The sequence below is a fragment of the Ammospiza caudacuta genome, chromosome 3 (genome assembly GCF_027887145.1).
Source record: "Ammospiza caudacuta isolate bAmmCau1 chromosome 3, bAmmCau1.pri, whole genome shotgun sequence".
Classification (NCBI taxonomy): Eukaryota; Metazoa; Chordata; class Aves; order Passeriformes; family Passerellidae; genus Ammospiza; species Ammospiza caudacuta.
In genome coordinates, this window is record NC_080595.1 from 51372232 (window position 1) to 51392626 (window position 20395).

Genomic DNA, 20395 nt, shown 5'->3' on the forward strand with positions numbered 1-20395 from the left:
CCTTCATTTCTTTCACAAATAATTTTCTTCTCTACAGTATTATTAATTTTATTCTGTTGTTTTACTTATTCTGCTCATTACATTTTCAGCAGGAAATCTACCAAAAATTTCAGACAAAACAATTTCAAACTTCCAAAACTGATGAATCTTGCATTACACCTTTTCAAAATATAAGAATTAGGTAAATATTGAGGCTTCATCAGCCTGGAACGGACTCTACTGAAATGTACCCTTTTCTGGCCTTTCAGCAGACTGTGCATCCTGGAGATTGGCTGACCTGTGCTGGAGCCTGCTGAATAGTTTTGACATTCACCAGTCACTACCATATTCCAGCAAATAAATCCAGGCAACAGTTGGATTCAGCTGCTGGAGTTCTTCCTCCAGCCAGATGATCGCTTATTTCAGGAGCCATTTCACCAACAGAAACCGACTAAAACAGGACCACTAGCAAAAGATGAGAGAAGACATCCGTCTTGAACACAATGGAAAAGTTTCACAGAAAAGACAAAGAAACGCCCAAACCATTAAGACCATCCTGTCAATTTCCACTTTCCCACCTCAAACTAAACCAGACTAATAGGAACAGTTAATGAAAAGAAAGGGAGGCAAAACCTAAACACAGCACCATGCCATACCACCAGTGCCAGAACGTGATGGTGGATCTGACCTTTGTTGGCCCCACTACTCTTCGCACCTTGCTGGTGCTCAATCCTTACCAAATCCCCTCCAAAACACCACTGGCACAACTGGAGAAACTTAGCACCGGCACATGGCAGAGGCGGGACCAGGCCCTGCTGGACCCCCATCCCCAGCCCATCCGCCCCGCTACTCCCGACAGCCACGGCTCCTGCTGGGGGAGCGGCCGGCGGGGACCCCCTTACCTTGTTGGAGTAGGGCGGCTTACTCAGGTTGATGCCGTCGCGGACGAGCTTGTCCCGGATCATGATCTTCAGCTTCAGCCGGGGGTACGCCACCAGCCCCGCGCCGCCCGCCGCCCCCCGCCGCCCGCCGGGCCGGGCCCTGGGGGCCGCCCCCCGCCGCGGCTCCTCGGGCCCCCCCGCCCGGCGGGGACAGCGCCCTGTGGGGGCGGGCGGCGGCGGCGGCGGCTCCAGGGTGAAGTAGAGCCCCGCCGCCCTCTCGTCCGCCTCCTTCAGCCGCCGCACGGCTTCGTGGATCCGGCGGCGGTGGTGGGGCACGGCCACGCCGATGGCATCCAGGTCCGGGTCGCCGATCTGCTTGCAGACCTCCAGGTCGTCGTAGCCATTATCGACGAAGGACTCCGCGTACTGGGGGAGCTGCAGGGTCTTCAGCCACTCGTAGACTATGTTGGTGCACATGCTGGCTCCAAAATAATAACGATTGCAACTTTCAGCACTGAAGCCAGCCTTCCCCTTTCCACTTTTCGCCAAAGGACATAAAGCCACAAAAACTGCGATGCAAGTAAGAGGTCTCAAAATCAAGGTCAAGAAAACATCCACCAGGAAAAGGAAAAAAAAAATCCTTAAAGCAGATCAGTAGGGCACCGCAAGCACTGCTGACCGAACCCCTCCTGCTTATTCCTCCTCTTGTACCGAGTACAGCCGCTTTCTGCCACCGGAGAAGGGAGGCTCGGACTGGAGAGAAGCAAAATATAAGGGTGCATCCCCTGAAATCCCAGGTCGCTGCTGCACAACATCCACCCACTTTCTCTGGAAGTAATTCGCAGTCGCTGTCTTTTTTTTTTCTTTCTTCCTTTCAGTGTTAGTTTCTGTTTCTGCTTCTGTCTCACCTTCCTGCTCTCTGTCGTATGATGAATCTGTTTACTATAAGTAGCTGCTTTGGTACACGATGGTGTCGGGGGAGAGGATCCCGCACCCTCGCCCAGCGTGGGTAGGGGTGCCGGTGTGCAGTGCGCTCCTCTCCCACGCCTCTCCCAGCAGCGGGCGCACACGGCGGCTTTTGCTTTCCTTTTAAACGTCTCTTTTCGGATTAGGAGCAAAACAGAGGGAAGGAAAAAAAAGAAAATCCCACTCACTTTTCCGAGTTACTTTCCCAGTTTCCCTTCATCCCCGTAAAGCTGGTAAAATGCGCTTCGCTGGCAGCGAGACCAGAAACTGCTTTCCAGCTCCACTTTCTCCGCGCTGATGCCGGCGGTGCCTTCCTGCCCCAGCGGGGCACGCAGCCCTACGCCCGGCCCGCACAACTTTCCCCTATCTCTGCTGGCGCTCCCGCCGCTGTCCGCAGCCGCCCTGGGCAGGAGGCGGCGGCGGCGGGGCCGTGCGGGCGGCCGGCGCTCTGTGCATCCTCCGGCGGCGGATGAGCCGATCTGCGGCAGGCCACCGGCGCTGCCCCCGCCTTTCCCGGATGCCGCCGGAGCTCTCCCTTCCCGGCCACCGGTACCCGGAGCGGTGCTCCCCGCCCGGGTCCTCCCTCTCCTCTACCCCGGAGGCGCCTGATGCGCCGCCCGCAGATCTCCTCCGGCTCCTCCCGGTGCGGCTTCTCCCCGCTCCTCCTCCGCGCCCGCCGCCCCGCTGCCAACCCCCTGCCCCGGCTCTCCCCCAGGCCTTTCCAACTTTCCCTGCCGGCTGCCCGCGGTCTCTGCCGCTCGCCTGCCCTGCCCGACCGGCCGGGTGCAGCCGGCCCGGGAGGCAAGGCAGCCTGGCAGGGCAGCGGCTCGGGGCTGCCGCGGCTCCGCGGGCTCTCGGCCGGGCTTGCCCGCCCCGTATTCCCCGGGACACGGGAACGCCGAGGGGGGCACGGCCCGGGGAGCTGCTCCCCAGCGCCCTTGGGACAGCCGGCCAGACGGCGGCGCCGGCTGCCCCGCGGGGCAGCGAGCCCTTTGCGGTGGAAGGGGGACCCTTCGTGGGTCAGAGGGGCGCAGAACGGCGCTGTCTCGGCGAGCGGCGCTGCCCGGGGAGCGGTGCGGGCAGGCGGGAGGCGCCGGGCCCGCTCCCCCCGCGCCGCCGGGGCCGCCCGGGGCCGCTGAGGCGCCGCGCGCTGCCCGCGAACGCCGGGCTCGCAGCGCCCCCGCCGGGCCGCCGAGGGAAGCGCCGCAGGCCCGGCCCCGCCGCCGCCCGCGGCTCCCCTCGCCTGGGGCTGAGGGCAGGACCCCTGCCATTTTCATTTTAAACTGCTTGAAACTTGTTTTTCTGCGAAGATTCCTCCTCATGCCGGCTGAGGGGAGCTGGGGACAGGCGGCAGCCTTCCGCTGCACAGAGGTGCCGGAGGAGGGGCATCCCTCCTCCAATTTTGTAATTCGGCGGAGAGCGTTATTCGGAACGGGTTTCTTGCAGGACTTTTATTAGCAGAGTTAGGCGCACATTTGTCCCCGGGCTTCATGTAGCTCGCCACATGATTGCGCAGCACAGCGGCGTTCTCACAGCAAGCATTGCCCTGCAAGGTGTTTCGGAAAGGTTAGCTACTTACCAGCGGTTAAATGCAGCCTCTGGGCATAAAGGATCACAGACAGGGTCGTCTGCTAAAGACGGAGAAAAGGAGGAAGAGCATTTTACTCCTTTTAAAATCTCCTTCCATCTTCTTTTTTTTTTATTTTTTCTTTTTTTATTTTTATTTTTTCCCCCTGAATCTTGTTTTCCTTCCAGACCACATAATATGTCAAACTCTCTTCTAGTCCACAGACAGATTGATGCAGCAATTATCTTCTCTTCACAGACCTGATGAAAGACTGACAGCACCGGCAAAACTAGCAAGGAGGTTCTGTGATCTGAAGCTGGAACTGATGGTATGAGGCAGGAAATCTGACTGATGCGGGCCCTATTCATCAGTCTTATTGACAATACATACTGAATTATATCATTTTTATGTGCGCATTTTGGAAGGGTCTTGAAAAGTTTTTAAGATATTGCAAATGTTATGATTTGGATGTGCTTGGTGAAAGGGTAAGACCCTTCTGATGGGGCTGCAGGAGGAGAAGTGGTGGGTTCCCATGGGACTGTGGAGGCTGGGAAGGTTGCAACATTGTCAGCCTCTCTGGTGGTTTGGCACTGATGTTGGTTTCACAAAAATTAAGTCACCTGTCATCAAATACAGTAAAGTTTTATGGGACAGTGAAACACAAAAATAAACAACAATAGAAAAAAAGAAAGACAATCAAAAGTCCAGGAAACAAAAGACTGGTCTACCTCACCTCAACCCCACAGATAAATCTAGGACAAGTCTTTGTGAGGACTGACATCAGATCTGGGTGGGTAGTTAGAGGGAATGTTCCTCAGTGTTGATACGAGTGCCAGCACTGTTCATCATTGTCATTGATGCTCCCAGTGCCAAGGTGGAATACATACTCAGGGAGTTCCCAGACAACACCAAATATGGGGGAGGGTAGTCAATATGTTGGCAAGGTGATTCAAGAGTAAAGAAGGAAGGTCAAAAAGTGGCAGAGCAGATGGAGGCATGTTTTGATTGATAATAGCAAACTCATTTTGAAGAAGTCCTTTGTGTGCTTTTTATTAACTGCAGTGAAATTATTCAGAGACACTTAGGGTTGTTTATTTTTTCTACATTCAAGATTTATTTGATTTTTCACACATTAAGGAAGACGCATGGGCATTTCCTCTGGATACCTGACTACTGTTCAGTGTTTTGAGTCATGCACTCACATATTTGATGGTTGAAAAAAAACTAGACAAGAACACAAACACTTTAAAGCTGAGTACTCACATAGTGAATGAATTAATACAATTCCAACAAGATATTTGTGAAGGTGTTCAGGTAGAACAGGAAATTCTGTGCAGATTCACACAAAGAATGAGTACCCCATGACTGTACTGCAAGGAATAATGTGCAATGAACAAGTGGAAGCTAATATTTCTGTGGATTTTTTTAAAAGAGGAGAGCCAGACTCTAAAATATTTCTCTAGGGTTTCCACTAGGGCACAAGGTGAATAAGCCACTAGAACTCCTCATACACAAAGGCAAATGTTTGCAGAACCAGGCTATTAGTTCAGGTAAATAGAGCTATTTATACTTGTGTGTAAAATGTTGCGATTATTTGACTGTACGTGGTATACATTGGAAAAGGGTCCAGAAGGAAATAACAATGACTGTGAGAGCTTTGAACGTACCCAATGTCTTACCCCAACTGTTAATCCTAAAAAACATACAGCAACATAACTCAGCATCTAAGGGAAGATTTGGCCATGTAAACTCTGCAGAGAAATAAACTTAGAACTTCAAAAACTAGTATACGTCATGTCAATTCCCACAGCTGTACTAACTCTAATGGAAAGTACTATCTGTTAAGTGTTCTGGAGATTGACTTTTCCTCATTGAAAAATCAGATGGCCATTATTTAAAGTACTCTTTCATAGAAGATTAGGAAAATTTTGTTTGGAGAGGACCCCTGGAAGTCACCCAGTCCCATACCCCACTCAGATCAGACCTAATTGCAAACTCTGATCAGATTGCCAATGGGTTTGCCCCATCGACTTTGAAAATCCACTGGGATGGAGGTTCCCCAGTCTTTCTGGGTGGTCTCTTCCAGCACTGATCTACTCTCACCATGAAGAATTTCTTCCCCTTGTCTGGTCAAAGCAATTGTGACCTTTGTCTCATGTCCTTTTGCTGAGCATTTCTGAGAATGGTTTGACTCTGTCTTCTCTATGGCTTTCCCCACAGGCAATGAAAAACTGCAGTGTGATCCCCTTTGCCTTTTCATCTGTATAATAAACAAACCAAGTTCTCCTAGCCTCTTCTCATATTTTGTCAGCAGACAAAATCTTTAAAACATGTTTGTGAGGTATGTAAGTAAAAGTTTTATCACAGAAAAGACAAACAAAAAAAAACCCTAATGAGAACATTGCAATCAGGAATTTATATGAAATTTAAATGTAAAAATAGAACTGTTTACAAAACAGATTTATCACTTAGGATTTTATATAAACAAAGCAATGTTTTAATTAAAAGGAAACTTTAAAATATACAAAAACATGACCCCACTCTAAATTTACTCACTATGTTTGTAATAACTTAATGCTCACTGAGACTATGCAACAGGGAATGTGAAAGGATCTAGCTGATTAAATATCCATTTTTCTTTGTTGTGTATATAAAATTAATTTCTATTTGAGAGTGCATTTGAAACAGAACAGTTACTTTATTTACTGTGATTCTCTTTTCCTGTAAAAATTTACAGGCATTAATTTCAGTTCTCTTTTTAATGAGATACATTTCATCAGAACAAGTTCTGTAACAAGAATTCAGTCTAAAAATTACCCTCTTTTTCCTTAGTAACAGAAAGAAAATTTATTACAGCCAAACTTCTTCCACAGACTAACAAATTCTCCATTCAACATTCTCCATTCAACCAGTCAACTTCAAGCACTTTATTTTTGATATCACAGTCCATGAGAAGGTAAATGGGCTTGCACAAATTTTACGTTCTTGGCCTTTTGTAACAAAGATTCTATCCTGAAAGAAAATGAAATTATCCTAAACAAAAACAAAAATTTTGTGATTATTTTACCAGCTGCTGACAGACACCTATTTTCACAAAGCAATAGTTCCCTATAATAGTTTAGGGTGGGTTTGTCTTTACAAACATAAAACACTGACCAACTCTCATTGTTACTAGCTTTGAGCCAGCAGGTAGTGCTGATATGGTGTGTATGGTTGAATTTTACCCAAACCCAAAACATTTTGCTTCACACTCAATGCTCTTTAAGTGAACTGCTTATTGTAGATAAATATAAGAAAAAATCTTAAATTATTACTAATAGTAATTGCTAATTACTAATAGTAATATTACTACTGCATAAGTTGTGGAAATCCCTACTAATACCAACTGAATATCAGCACAGTGGGTAGAAAATGAATAAATATTTACACCCTCACAATTTACAATCTAGTGCTTCTGTGTGATACTGTCTGGAAATCATAATGAAGAAAAAGCTTGAAGCTTTGCTCTCTTGGTCATTTATTTCTGTTTTCTTTTTTCTATGAAGTTCTACTTACTCGTCTTCATCAAGAAGAGCTTCTTCATAAGACACATTCATTAATCATGAAACAGCAATCTTTATAAGGCTTTCAACTTGGATCTTTTTCCCAGTGAGAAATTTAATTTAAAGCATTGGCTAATGCCCAACAAAACCGAATTCACAGTCAGTATAGTCACATGCCTTAAACAAATATGTTTTGAAAATCCACAAACATCAAGCACCAGGTTTCCAGGAAACGAAAGAGAAGAAAACGATTTAATAAAATGGGCAACAATAATTTTTAATTATTGTTGTTTGTATTATTATTATCTGTAATTCCTGTGGAAAATGCCAGGGAAGGGGAGAACCCCTCAATCCTCCATAAATTATCCTCTCCCTTCCAAAGGGGTCCTCTGGTGTCCTAAAACCTCAAGTTAGTATCCTGGCCATGGTGGATACCAGGGAAAGAACCCTGCCTTTCAGTTCAGACCAGCTGAGCCTTCTCTGTGCTCCTAGAGCAGTGTCACCCATTCATCCTACAGAGCTTCATCAAAGCTGCCCTATGACAGACAGGTCCTGGTTTGTCCCATGTTTGTTTTTACTCTGGCTCTCTTCAGCAACATATACACAAAGGCCCAAATTTAGAAAGTACTTAGGGGAAGATAGATAGAAAATAATGAGATTTTCAAAATTACTCAAAACCCAGACTCTCTTAAGTAAATATGCATTACATCTGTGTGTAGAGGGATAGAATATAAGTAAATAAAGGCAGCATAGAAAGTAATCTTACCCCCTAAAGAGTTGCAGCTGGGTTAATTATTAAGGCTTAGGAGCAGGCCCGATGTTAAGAGGCCACAGCTGTAGCCGATCAGCAGAGTGCTATAGAAGAGTGGATTGGCTGGCTGAGGGGAACTGGAGTCAGTGCCTGCTGTGAGGGCAAGGGAGGGTCAGTGCCTAGAGGAGCTGCCTATGGGAAATATCAAGGACGTACGAAACTCTAGCAATATGGAATCTTTGCAATATAATTATAATAGAACTCTTGTAATACAGTAACAACATCTGTGTCCTTAAACTTCTTCCTGTTAGGTGCATAGCTGATTGTAGACTGGCTGTTCCTGTTACCTCCTGGCATGTGTTCAGGTTCCCTCATTCCATTCCAGTTGGCTCTTTCCCCCACTGCTCCATTTTTCCATCCTTCTTCTATATCTGGAGCAATTTTCTGCAGTTCTGTCTGCCTCATGAATTGTGTTATTTCACCATCTCAAATTTCCACAATTCCTCCCCTTTTCCTTTGCAACATCCCTTCTGAATAGCTTTTTTGTTCACATTTCTCACTTTCAGTTATTTTCTCTTTCTCTTGCTGAATCCAGATCTAACTCTTTACCCCTACACCTCCAACAAAAATAGTTAAGTGGTAAAATTCCTTGTAATGTTTTCCCTGTTCTGTACTTATTTTTGACTTAGGCACCTGCTACCTAGACAAAATATCAAGCTAGAGGGGCTTCACATCTGATTCAGTGTGGCCATTACTAGGTATGGTCTTTGTGAAGGGTGAAAGCACCATCCTAGATTTGCCTTTCTCTCTTGAGCTCAGCTACTGTAGATGTTATAAACACACACAACTTCCTGGGTGGTGCTTCAAAGACAAGCTCTTAAAGCAGGAGCTGTGCTAGGTAGAAATCAGCAAGAGCAAAGAAGCAAATAGTTGTTCTATTTCTTGAGGGCCATTGAACACAAAGTGCTTCCTCAGAGGAAGAAGGTGGCTATCAGGTAACAATTGTGGGAGTCAAGCAGTACTGCAGGTTAGCAGTCAGGATTTGTCCTCTTATGGACCTGAATCCATCACATCAGCAGGACTATAAGTCCTGGATGAGGAGATGGAACCAGCTGGCATGAAAACATGGGCTGTGTATGTTGGACCATCTGAAACAGCTAAGGATTTGGCTCCTGGCTTTGAAATAAAGAGTCCTGATACTGCTGCGACTGTGAAGAGCCTCCACCAAAAAATCAGAAATCTTTCGCTGTGCCATTTCAAAACAAAGACAGAATAAAATGTTTGGATTTGTGCAAAAGCTTTTCTCCAAATAATCAATGTTTGAAAGAATCAAATATTTCCCTAATTCCCCCCAGACATCCTGATTTTGGATAAGTAATGAGAAATTAATCATCCTGTCAAAATAGATGCTGTGAGACCTTTTAGTCATGCTCACCTCTCTCACCATAATAGATTTTTGTCAGTCATTCAACTAGGTGTCCCAAAAGACAGCACTGCATCTCAGCTCCTGCCTCTTGTATGTTTTTTTTTTTTTCTGCCTAGGACTAATTCCAACATTCCTTGATATGTCAGGAGTCGATCACACATCACAGGGGCCCAACCCATCACACCCTCCTTGCCTCCACTGACTGCCACAGCACCACACTGCAGCAGCTCTTCATTAAGTCTGGGTTGATTCCAGCCTTCCTGCAGCTGATACCCAGGATCTTCCTAACACAAGCAGACACAGCTGGTGCATCTGTGGGGTTTTAACTTCTTAGATGGATAAACACAAGGCTAGCAGAATATAAGTTCAGGGAATTACCAAACAAGAGTTCTCACAGTCATATGAGTTCATTTACACTATGTATATTTCTGCTAAAGTTGATGCAACAGTATAATTAGAAATGTGAGTAAGGAAAAGGAAGCTGTAACTTGGGTTTACTCTTTCTCTGAGTCATGATAACTAAAAGAACCTGGAGTTGTTCTGTAAATACAAAATTGAGATGATGTATTTTATCTCCAGAGAACACATCTGTTTTATATTTTTGATGTCTTAGATTTTAATTCCTTTTTTAACAGCCAGCACGTCAAGAGAAGTTTTTTTTAATCTTTGTATTACTTGGTCTTCATTTCTTGATAGCCTGCATGCTATTTTCCATTAATGTACAAACACTTTCATTAACATGAACCATCATCTATCTTTAATTATCAGTTTATATTTGAAGTGAATCTGGGAAGACTGCTGAGGGGTAGAGACCTTACCTGCAGAAAGAAAGACAGATCTGAGAGTTAAGCTCTATACCTCTGGTAGAAGACATGAGAGGAATGAGTTACAAAGCAAATAATTAAAAAAATACTGTATGTGCAAATCACCGATGCTTTTTAACCCTGGAAGTGTTGGTAGGGGAATGGAGGATGTTTTCTTTCCTTCCAGGCATCTGTAGACTTTCACATCTCACCCACTTCAGCTGAGTATGCAATATAGGAGTGTTATGGAAGTGGAAAGGGGCTGCACACATGAGATAATCCAAGCTGTGACACCAACTCTGATCTAGACATGGGTCAAACCTAGCCCAGAAACAGCCTCATTGGCAGCACCTTGGCATTTGACAACATCCTGATTTTTGTTGTCATTTGAGGTTGTGGCATTTAGAAGACAGTTTTAAGTCTATAGCTCTGGTTTTTAAGTATCCAAGAAAGGCTCTATCTCACCTTAGTGGACCAGGGACATTTCTGTGCTCCCAGATTCTGTGCATGTAAATTCTCCAGCTGTGTCACAACTGCTTGCCAGAGTAGAATTTGGGGGGTCCAGTTAGTTATCATTGCAGTAACTCTTATGGTAAGAACAGCAGTCACACAGCCTGGAAGGCAGCTATTCCTGATGTCAAACAAAACCTTAATTCGGATGTTTGAGAGAACAGGAGTCCAAAGTGACTTGTGATTCATGAAACCCACCCACCTTTCCATCTAACGAGCCTCTGCAATCCTGCTAGTGATATGAGACAGGTCAAATCATGTCCTCAAAATTCAGGACTCTGATTTGGAATTAAGAGTCAAGGTTTGCTCTAAATTTAACATAATGATGAATTAGCTTATTTTGGATTAATCAAATATTAGGCCAATTCCTCTTTAATTCAAGCCCAGTTGAAGACCAGGTGGAAGATTAATGCATCTCTGTCTCTGACCAGTGTTAGCCTTAAAAACTATAATTGCTTCAGACCGGTTAGCTGAAGTGTCAGAAGTATTCTGAGGAGATGTTCTGTAATGAATATTTTTTCCTTTTTCCAGAAGATATAAAGAGCTAACTCTTTCTAGTGATGCCAGTCAATAGGTTTATGAGGCAATCTGTAGCCTACCTTTCCATTAGCAGGTAATGGAAAGATACGGGTTGGACATTCCCTGTCTTTTTACAATATAAAAAAATCACCTCTCTTACAGCTGCAAAAGTCAACCCAAAGGAAGCTTCATCAGCTCCAGCCTAGGCAAAATGCCCTGCCTTCAGTGAAGGGTTCATGGGTTTTGTGTTACGAGTTTTTAACAAAATCCCATTTCACATAAATGAGCTCTTTTACTTTCAGAAAAAGATAGTCCTCTATGGATGTTTTCAGTGAGAGTTTTTGAACTCTAAAGTCCCTATTTCATGGATGTTTTCTCCCTTAGTAATGCTATGCTGAACTACCCACCACCTGTCTACCATAATTGTAGGAGGAATCATTGGAAGTGGCACATTTTTGAAGTAAGAGCAAGAGAGATGCTAAAGATTCTTGTAAATTAGATAAGGAGTATGAAATGGAAGATCCTATCAATGAGATCAAAGAAAACTGTAGAAGTGGGACATATATATCTCTGTGTTCAGCCTAGTAATTCAATCTTAATCCTCATGAGTAGAAATTTTTATACATAATGAATTTAATAAAAAAAACTTAGGTAAAATTTTGAGGGCACTTTTACAAAGCATGCAGATAAACCTTTGTTATGCTAGAAGGTTTACTGAACTTCCAAAGTAAACTAAATCTGAACACTCTCTCACTCCTAAGTGAGGTGCATGTGAGTGAGTGTTCATGGATGCCAGGACAATGATGCTGGGGGCTTTGAGCTCTAAAAAGTAAAGGTAGAACACCATGTTATTTTCATTTTGCCTCTGCCTGAAGTACAAATAGAAAAATGTGTCTTCTTACACTGCAAACTGAAAATATTCAGTGCTGCTCTTTTAATATTTTCTAATCTAGCCTGTCGCAGACATTTCTCCACAGAAATCCTTTCTTTCAGATTTCTGTGTCTTCTGGAAGGCAGAGGCCTCAGAAGAGAAGGTAAACAATTGTTATCAGCTGCTGTGGAATGCAATAGGATTCACCTTGATTGGCTCATTTTCTATGTTTATAATTAAGGGCCAATCATCAGTGCAAGCCAGGGGACTGAGTCCCTGGACACAACTTTGTTGTAGATTCTTTTCTATCTATTCTTAGCTTAGCTAGCAGCTCTGCAAAACCTCTCGCTATATTCCTTTTAGTATAACTATAATGTATTATATCATATATTAATAAATCAAGCCTTCTGATCAAGAAACAGGATTCACCGTCTCTCTCTCACCAGCTGCGCCCACTCAGGCCTGGTAATATCTGGTGACCCCTCGTGTAAGAGCAAAAATTAATCTGATAAGACCAGAGGAGCAAAATTGCTGCACTGGGTAAAATCCTGTATGTGTGGCATTTGATGGTTGCTTTGAAGTGACCACAAAAGTGGATTCAAGCCAGGAGCTGAAGAACTGAAGATCGTGATTTGGACAGAGTTCACAGCCAAGGCTGACCACAAAGAGAACCTTTCTTCTGAAAAACCTTCAAGAAACATGGTAGACAAGAGCAGCATACCTGCAGAGCTGGCCAGAGCAAGCTGGACTCTTTCAAAAGGTACTGTTCACTTTTCTATCCCTGAGGGTTCAGCCGCAAGAAAATTATGGCTGTTTATATGGGGGAGATACCCTTTGAAGTACGTGGTTCATTTTACTCCTTCAGAGGAAAAACTCATAGCCCTCTGGAAATATTGGTGCAGGGAAGACGGTTTCCTTTTGTCAGAAACAGATATCTATGAATTCTTTCGATGGGCAAAGCTTTTTGGGTTCTTTGATGATGTCTTATATGCTTTAGATGTTTTTGTCTGGGAGTGCATGGACTCCATTATCCAGCGCGTCTACATTGAGGGACGTGTCCTGCCTTCTATCTACCCAGCATTTATAAAGCTTTTCCCTGTCCTGAAATGCAGAGCAGCTTGTTTTCTAACTGTTATGGCCAAGCTCCGTTTCCACCACCCTTGGCAGAAGACCCGGTGGGTGATGACTTTGGGCTTTTTTCCCCCCCCTGCTTCACGGCGGGGGGGGCTGAAACTTCGCAGCGCGAAGAAGTTTTTTTTTACTCTTGCTCTGGAGCATGCTCAGATGGAGTCTTCTCCTCCCCCCCCTTCTCTCTCTTCGGGGGGATGGGAGTGGCCGCTCAAGCCAGTGCCGGCCTCTCAGACTCCGCCTTCAGACATGGGGGCGGCACCGGTCTCTGAGGTTTCCTCCACGCCCTTGCTAGAGCTGTCACTCCAGGAGATCCCGTCTCCGCCTCTCCAGGAGGTCCCGCCTGCGGTTTCACCGGCCTCCCTGCCCCCGCCAGAGCCTGTGTCGGAGAAGGCAGAAGAGACAGCACTTTTGGCCATTGACCTGTTGCTAAGTAACAGCGACGCTCCGCCGTCTCTCCCAGCTCTGCTGCTGCCGGTTTGCACTGCGACGGCGATTGTGACTGCGCCTCCGCAGTGGACCCCGGAGTCAGCGGCAGAAAACGCCGCTGAACCTGCAGGACCCTCGGAGCAGCCCGCGGCTGATCCCACAATCAGCGCGGTTCCCTCCCCAGTTCCGGCTTCCCCCCCGCTGCTTCCACCGGACGTCCCAGCGGCTTTGCCGTTGTCAGAGACTGCCCCAGCAGCCGTCCCGGAGGGGGCTCTCTCCTTCCGTGGAGCGGGGGCTGCCCGCCAGCTCACTGTTGTGGCAGTCCAGCTGCCTGTTTTTAAGATCAGCATTCTCGGCGGTTTCGGGGATGGTTTTTCGGGGATTGTCCCATGGAGGCCGCCGCCTCTCTTGTGTCCTAGTGGCATGGGGGGGCAGGTGCATCCAGAGAGTTCTGCCTCTGATCCCCAGCCCGGAGGGGATGGGGATGATGCCACGGAGCGGATGAGAGACAAACCTGATGCATTGCAGAGGGAGAGGGCACAGTTGGAGGAGACCATAGCTGGTTTGCTGTGGGAAACAAACATCTCCAGACCCCAGATGGGATTGCTGGGGAAGGCTTTTATTTCCCTGCTGCTGGCATGCCTCAGTGGTTTAGGGGAAAGGAAGCATCTCACTACCCATGCTGCCATTGTGCTGGCAGCAGGGTTCAGGCCTGTGGATATGCAGAGCCTTCCTCATGGGTTTGGCCTGGGCCGTTTGGCTCAGGAAATTCCTGGGCCAGGGCCAACACTTGGCCTTTTTATGTTTTTGGGGATTCTGGTTTGTCCTACCGGTCCGGGTCCTCCTTTGTGAGCCAGTTTTGGGGTTCCTGGTCCAGCATGGGCCAGGGCCCCCAGGGCCTTTCCTTCTCTGGCACAGCTCTGCCCGGCTGCTGCTCTTTTGCTTTTTGATCAAAAAAAAAAAAAAAAAAAAAAAAAAAAAAAAAAAAAAGATTGAAAATAGAGGGCAGCAGCTCTGAAGCGCTGAAGCACTGAAAGGCCAGAAAGGACATTTCAAAATTGTACAAATTGTTTTAAATTGTTTAAAATTGTATTAAGACTGTCAATGGTTTTTGATAACTATTGATGGAACTCTTTTGCAGAAGTCTGTTTCAGGACCAAAAGGACTCTCAGATATTCCAAGGGAAACAACTTCGGCTCTTGGACTGTTCCTGAAACTCAGCTGCATGGACTCAAATTCTCTTTACATTGTATTTTGCAATTTTCTTATATTGTAGGATTGTTTTAGTGAATTATTAGTATTCTATATTTTATAGGTGAAGGAATTTCCTGTTCATTCCACATCAGCATTTTTCTTTTATTTTATACAATTTTGAAAGGTGAGATGTCGCAGACATTTCTCCACAGAAATCCTTTCTTTCGGATTTCTTTGTCTTCGGAGCCTTGATTGGCTCATTTTCTATGTTTATAATTAAGGGCCAATCACCAGTGCAAGCTAGGGGACTGAGTCCCTGGACACAACTTTGTTGTGGATTCTTTTCTATCTATTCTTAGCTTAGCTAGCAGCTCTGCAAAACCTCTCTCTATATTCTAATTAGTATAGTCTTAATGTATTATATATAATATCTTAATAAATATGCCTTCTGATCAAGATACAAGATTCACCGTCTCTCTCTCTCACCAGCTGCGACCCACTCAGGCGCAGTAATATCTGGTGACCCCTCGTGTAAGAGCAAAAATTAATCTGATAAGACCAGAGGAGCAAAATTGCTGCACTGGGTAAAAATCCTGTATGTGTGGCATTTGATGGTTGCTTTGAAGTGACCACAGAAGTGGATTCAAGCCAGGAGCTGAAGAACTCATGGCGTTGCACATCCATTGGAAATTGTCATGCAGAGATAGCAGCAGTATATGTGGTCCCTCCCTATTTGCATTTAATGTAATCATATTAAAAGTTTTCTGTAACAAGATCTTATTATAGCAAAAAACAAACTAAAAAAGAAACACATTGAGCAGGAATATATACTATTTTTTGTCAGTGTACAGATTAATTTTGAAGATTTTAATTTCATGAGGAAAAAGTTAAAGCTTCCTTATTTCATCAGGTTTTTACTGCTAGAATAAACAAGAAAAAGAGAGGTCTTGCACAATCATTCTTGACAGCAGAGCACTGTAAAATGATAATATTTAGAAACTGGTAATGCCAATATCATTTTTATTTCATTTGACAATAGGGACTCTACAAATGCATCTGTCTCCGTCATTAGCAATGCTAGTGAACCAAAGCAAGTGACTGAAGTGTAGATTCTGAAGCTCACTAGTGAGCTAAGCATCATAAATCCAATTCTATTTTGCTTCTGTTCTTTTCTCTATCAAAAATATTTTTTCAAGTTTTTGAAGGGCTAACCCAGCAGTTTAGTTAATTTTATTTTCCTTTTTACTTGCAGAACTAGCTCTTCTAGATTGCACTGCCTAACCAATGCCATCAGCAAATTATCTCAAGTACATCTTGAGCAGTTCTGCATATTTCAGCACAAGTTTTCTTTGAAAAGATGACTTATGTAGATACATCTGCAAGAAGAAGCTAATTTGGTGAGTTTGATTTCAACAGACACTTAAATGTCTTTCAGAATAGAGGCAGACTCTGAACCTGAAGTAATTTCCTTTTTGAATGCTGCTAGATGATTGTTATTGAGGAGAGAAGGAAGGAGGGGTAAAGCATGCCTGGAAAACATTGCTGGTCACTAGCCTGTACTGCTTTGAGAATTGTTCACTCACTTCAGCAGATATTTTTCTCCAAGTGTTCCAGAGATCATACAAATTTAAAGCACTTTCAGATCAAGGTTTTGGCTTTGTTTAGCCATCTTCATTTTTTCAATGCAACACTCAGACCACTACAGAGACTGCAAATAATTATTCATAGTTTTGAGCAGTTGAATAGTAATTACTTGAGATTTAATTCCTTCAGTAAAAAGCCTACTGTGCTTTGCTTCTGTAGCAACCATTGTGTTTTCAATCCAGGATATTCAGAAATCATGAATTATGTCTGACATTTGATGTCATTCATATGATTTTTCATGACAGCTGTTTTTTTGCCGGGGCAACTTAGAGTGCAGAAGAGTTCCTTTTCTTTCCTTTTTGTTAAGGAAAGAAAGATAAAATTTTCACAAAATCACTTCCTTTGGTGATTTGGAGTTTTAGTAAATTTTAGTAAACTTTGCACTGCCAGCAGTGCAGGTGGCATCTCAGCAAAGCAGAGCAGAGAGGCAGAATTACCTCCCTCAACCTCTTGAAGCACCCCAGCATATGGTTTGCATTCTATTATTGTAGTCACTGCAAACAGTAGTATATGATATATTAGCCATTGCTTCTGACTTCATTGCTCCCCATTTGAATGCCAGAATAAATACCCAGAGATCCCAAATAACCGCAGGAGTGAAAATCTGATGGATCCTGCCCATGGTTGTGGCAGGCTGTGCTAAGTCAAGGCCACCGTGTGGCTTCACCCCGTGAGTGCTCAGCACAGGCAAGGGGCTCTGTCTATGTAGCTGTTCCTGGGAAAGGATAGAAATAAACATTACTGCTTCCCTGCCTTCCCTCCACCACAAACAGCGACAGTCATCTGAGTAACAGGGACTTGTCATGCCTGCCTTCATCAATAACGAAATTAAAATCTTGATTGCCATTAAAGAAGCTTTTTTTTTTCATTTTTGCTGGGCTGTAACAAGCATTTCAACTGTTCATTTGTGTTAATGTTGCAAGATAGGGTGTAACCTGTAGACTAACTAATTAAATGCTCTTTGATTTTGAGTGAAGTGTTTGGTACAGTCTAGACAACAGAGTCTAATTAGCGCTGGATGTTTAATGGAACTAAAGACCCATGAAAAGCAAAAGGTGCTGAAATAAAAAGTCAGTGAGAGAGATGTGAAGATAAATGAGAGAAATAAGGAAATCAAAACAACCCTTTGCTATGCTAGAAATACCATTCCCTCAGAAAAAAACCCCACTATATTAATTATGAAAATTTAAAATATCCAATCAACTCCAATGTCCAGCTGTTTAGGGTAATATAATGGAAAGCTATCCAAAATACATCATGTCAGCAAGGAACAAATTAAGGCATTTTGCACTATCTCACTGCATTTCATTTCTTCCAGGCAACAAATTCACCCCAGTATTTTTACAATATAATAAAAACTCCATGTGTATTGCTTTGTGAGCTATGATTCACCGCCTCTCAGCAGGAAATTGAATGTTTGCCTTAACAGTACCTTCCTCTGTCTGTAAATGTAGTCAATTTGTGGTTTTCCTCAGCTGACAAAAATGTGGATGCAACTTTTGATTGCACACATGTATTTAAGTCCAAAAAAAAAAAAAAACCAACACAGTATAACAAAAAAAAAAAAAAAAAAACCAAAAAGAAACCCCCAAACCACCTCAATAGATTGGTCAGCTTTAAGCCAATAAAGTTTTATTCAATGCATGTGTTCTCTCTAAGAAGGGATTAAGCTGGGTGAGTTAGGAATAACAAAGCTAGATTTCCCCCCCAGCTCTGCACTAATTCCCTGGTACTGTAATCTGCTGAAGAGTTGGGAGCAAGCTGTGCCGAATCAGTGCCAAAAGCTATGGACCATTTAGTTCTTCAGCACCTCTCATTCCCAGGAACCACCTTGGTTTAGGTTTAGGTTTGGCAGCACACTTGGTTTTCCCCTATTTTCTTTTAGGGCTTTTCAGTGTATTTTCAGTTTATTTATTCTGAAGGAGAGCAAGCGAACGAAGGAGTCAGGAAGCTAGTGATACGCTAATACTAATAATACTAACACCAGTTCCTGAATAGGATAGTTTATAAAAAACCCAAACTAAAAAACCCACCAAAACACAAACAAACTAAAAGAAAACAAACACCCACAACACTTGCAGTACAAAACCAGATCCCTTAATCCTGCAGCAGCACATCAGTAGATTTATAATCCGGCCCTCGCTTTCTAAGAAGTAGCATTTGCCTAATGCTGTACAGCATCCCTGGCTGGGGGATGCAGTAGGGCAAGGATCCCTCCAAGGGCAAAGCTTCCTGAGGAGGGATGTGTGTGTGTGCCCTGTGCTCTGTGGCAGACTGCTGGGGAGCAGAGCTGTGCTATGGGTCAGTGCAATGCAGAAGTGGCACCTGGCCCCTGTCAGACACGCAGAACAGGAGCTTGAGCAGCTCAGCCTTTGCTTAGCTGTCATGGGGCAGGAATAAAAATGGCTCAGTGGTTCTGGAAGCCCCTCCTGCCTCTGGGCTCTGTGGCTTTTCTCCTCACACCTCACTGCCCATATACAGTGTCAGATAATGTTTGCCTTCTACATAAAGCCACCATACCCTCTTCCATCTCTTCAAAACATAGAAACCAGGGTAATGTATTCCTGAGCTGGGCTCCTGTGTGCCACTGAGACATGCTTTGTGGGAGAGGCCCCAGTAACTCATAGCCAGGATCAACTTTGATAAACTTGGTAGAGATTAGCAAACGCTTGATGAGCACCACAGTGCAGCCTTGGAGCCATTTTCCTGTTTTCCTTCTGGTCAAAAATAAACAACAGTAAATGAATTAAAAAAAAAAAAAAAAAAAAAAAAGTGTTCCAGAAATATATCAATGTACTTCATCTGCATATTGGAGTTTATCCCCGGGGACTAGAATCAACCTATTTCAAAGCAGCCTTCCTGACTTGAGTATAGCCTGAAAAGCAGATATTTAACACTGAGTGTTTCTCACTACCAGCATCTTTCTATTACTATTTTGCAGCTATTACTATTATGCAGCTGCAACCACATTGCTCAGACGATGGGTTAAATGCTTTCACCTTCCCTACTTGTCAGTCCTGAAGCTACTGCTATTGCTGAGAAAAGGAAAGAACTGACTCAGCAGTCACAGCAGCAGGGTTTCATATAGATCAGCACAGCACGCAAGGTGGCACCATATGTTCCTGCCCTTCAGCATCTAACAAATATCAATTAATTCCAGCAGGCACCAACACAGAAGCAAATACTAATTAGAGACTTGGAGAAAGTGGTGGTATTAGCAGTCTAAATATTGGGGGAAATTCATGCTATGCTTAGAGGCATTTGAAGAAGGATAAACTGAAGGTCATTTGCATGTTTGCATTTAGAAAGCTGTGATAGCAGTCAGCCACCCCACACTCCCCACAACATGCTAAACCAGAGTTAGATTGGTCAGAAGAGATTTGGAAAACGGGCTTAGAAGTTCATATTGGGTACAAGGAAGAACAGGCTCTTGTGTGAATGGCTAAGAGGAAGAAAACACGGAGTTAAAAGAAAGATACCTTACTCAGGAGTTTTGAGAGTGTCACAGAGTGCTGTGGTGCTGCTGATCCATAACTAAGTAACAGAATAAGAAACAATAATTTCTTCAAAAGTACAGATTTATGTAATTAAAATTACTTTTGGGGATCTACCCCTGGTTATATACAATACATTTGACTCAAACTTACTGCAGTCTTTATAAGGCATTTATTCTCTATGACTGGGAAGCTTGCATGGTGACAAGGAAGAGGGGACTTAAGAGCTCTTATTCTATAGACAATAACAAAGCAGAGATAGATCTTTTTTTTTTTTTTTTTTTAATGGGATATTTACTATATCTACTAACAAAACCTGCTGTTTTCTTCAAAGTCTTTTAAGTACTGTGACTTGATGATGGGAGTCTACTGCCAATAAGGGAGTGGAAGTTGCAGGTAGGGGCTCTGTTTAAGTGAGCCCTGGAAGTGGTTTGAAATATTGTAAGGTCAAAATTCAGCCTTAAGAGTTTGTGCACCCCAGCTCTTTCAAAGATTCCAGTCCAGAGGATTAGAATATCAGAAGCAGTGACACAATCTTTAATCTGTGGAGTTGATTAAAAAAAAAAAAAAAAACAACAAGAACAACAACCCCCCACAAAGCCAAAAACAAACAAAAAAACTGACCCCCCCCAAAAAAAATTGACAAAACCAGGAAAAATAATCTAACCTAATACAGACTTACATGCAAGTC

General features: G+C 43.9%; 2 protein-coding genes across 2 annotated transcripts; one reads left to right on the forward strand and one right to left on the reverse strand.

Annotated features, from left to right (window-relative positions):
- Positions 1-319: 319 nt before the first annotated feature.
- SAMD5 (sterile alpha motif domain containing 5) lies at positions 320-1337 on the reverse strand. The gene is made up of 2 exons (XM_058801471.1): positions 636-1337; positions 320-430 (listed from the first exon to the last, which is right to left on the reverse strand). The coding sequence occupies exons 1-2, from the start codon at positions 1335-1337 to the stop codon at positions 320-322; spliced, it is 813 nt and encodes a 270-aa protein (XP_058657454.1).
- A 1993-nt stretch (positions 1338-3330) lies between these two features.
- LOC131555438 (uncharacterized) lies at positions 3331-15675 on the forward strand. Its single transcript, XM_058801472.1, has 3 exons — positions 3331-3392; positions 13378-13608; positions 15606-15675. Exons 1-3 carry the CDS (start codon positions 3331-3333, stop codon positions 15673-15675), a joined length of 363 nt encoding a protein of 120 aa, XP_058657455.1.
- Positions 15676-20395: the final 4720 nt, after the last annotated feature.